Source organism: Phaethon lepturus, unplaced genomic scaffold (assembly GCF_000687285.1).
Source record: "Phaethon lepturus isolate BGI_N335 unplaced genomic scaffold, ASM68728v1 scaffold26476, whole genome shotgun sequence".
Lineage (NCBI taxonomy): Eukaryota > Metazoa > Chordata > Aves > Phaethontiformes > Phaethontidae > Phaethon > Phaethon lepturus.
Window position 1 is genome coordinate 2,371 of NW_010545993.1, and position 408 is coordinate 2,778.

The 408-nt window shown below is 65.2% G+C and overlaps 1 protein-coding gene across 1 annotated transcript in view; it reads right to left on the reverse strand.

Moving 5' to 3' along the window:
• LOC104622398 (caskin-2-like) overlaps window positions 1-408 on the reverse strand; it is a gene marked incomplete at its 3' end in the record, with an annotated part of 8,696 nt that overhangs the window by 2,252 nt on the left and 6,036 nt on the right. The window contains 1 exon segment of the mRNA XM_010289161.1: window positions 5-26. Coding sequence (XP_010287463.1) covers window positions 5-26 — 22 coding nt within the window.

The window sequence follows — 408 nt, forward strand, 5'->3', positions numbered from 1 at the left end:
AGGCCGTCGCCGGCGGAGGGCAGCGGCTGGGGGAGAGGAGGAGTGAGTGGAGGAGAGACCCTCCCCTCTCCAGAGACAAGCCCTCCCAGGAGCAGAGCAGGGGTCCCCATGCTGGGCTGCCAGGCACAGCTTCACGCAGTGAAGGGCTGGCCCCTAGCAAGAGATCTGGGCAGGATTTGGCCCAGCGCCCTTTTGCTCCTCTCAGATGACTCAGGACACGGTGGAAATGCTGTGTGGTACCAGCCACAGCCTCCAGCTCCCCTCAGAAGGCCAGCTGTGCTATGGGGGGCAACCGGAGACCCCCCAGGAGCACCTCCCTGCTGAGTGCCGGCAGCAAGTAGATGTGTGGTGAAGGACGCTCAGCTCCTGCAGCCCCTCCTTCGGTAGGAGGTGCAGGGGGTGACAGGG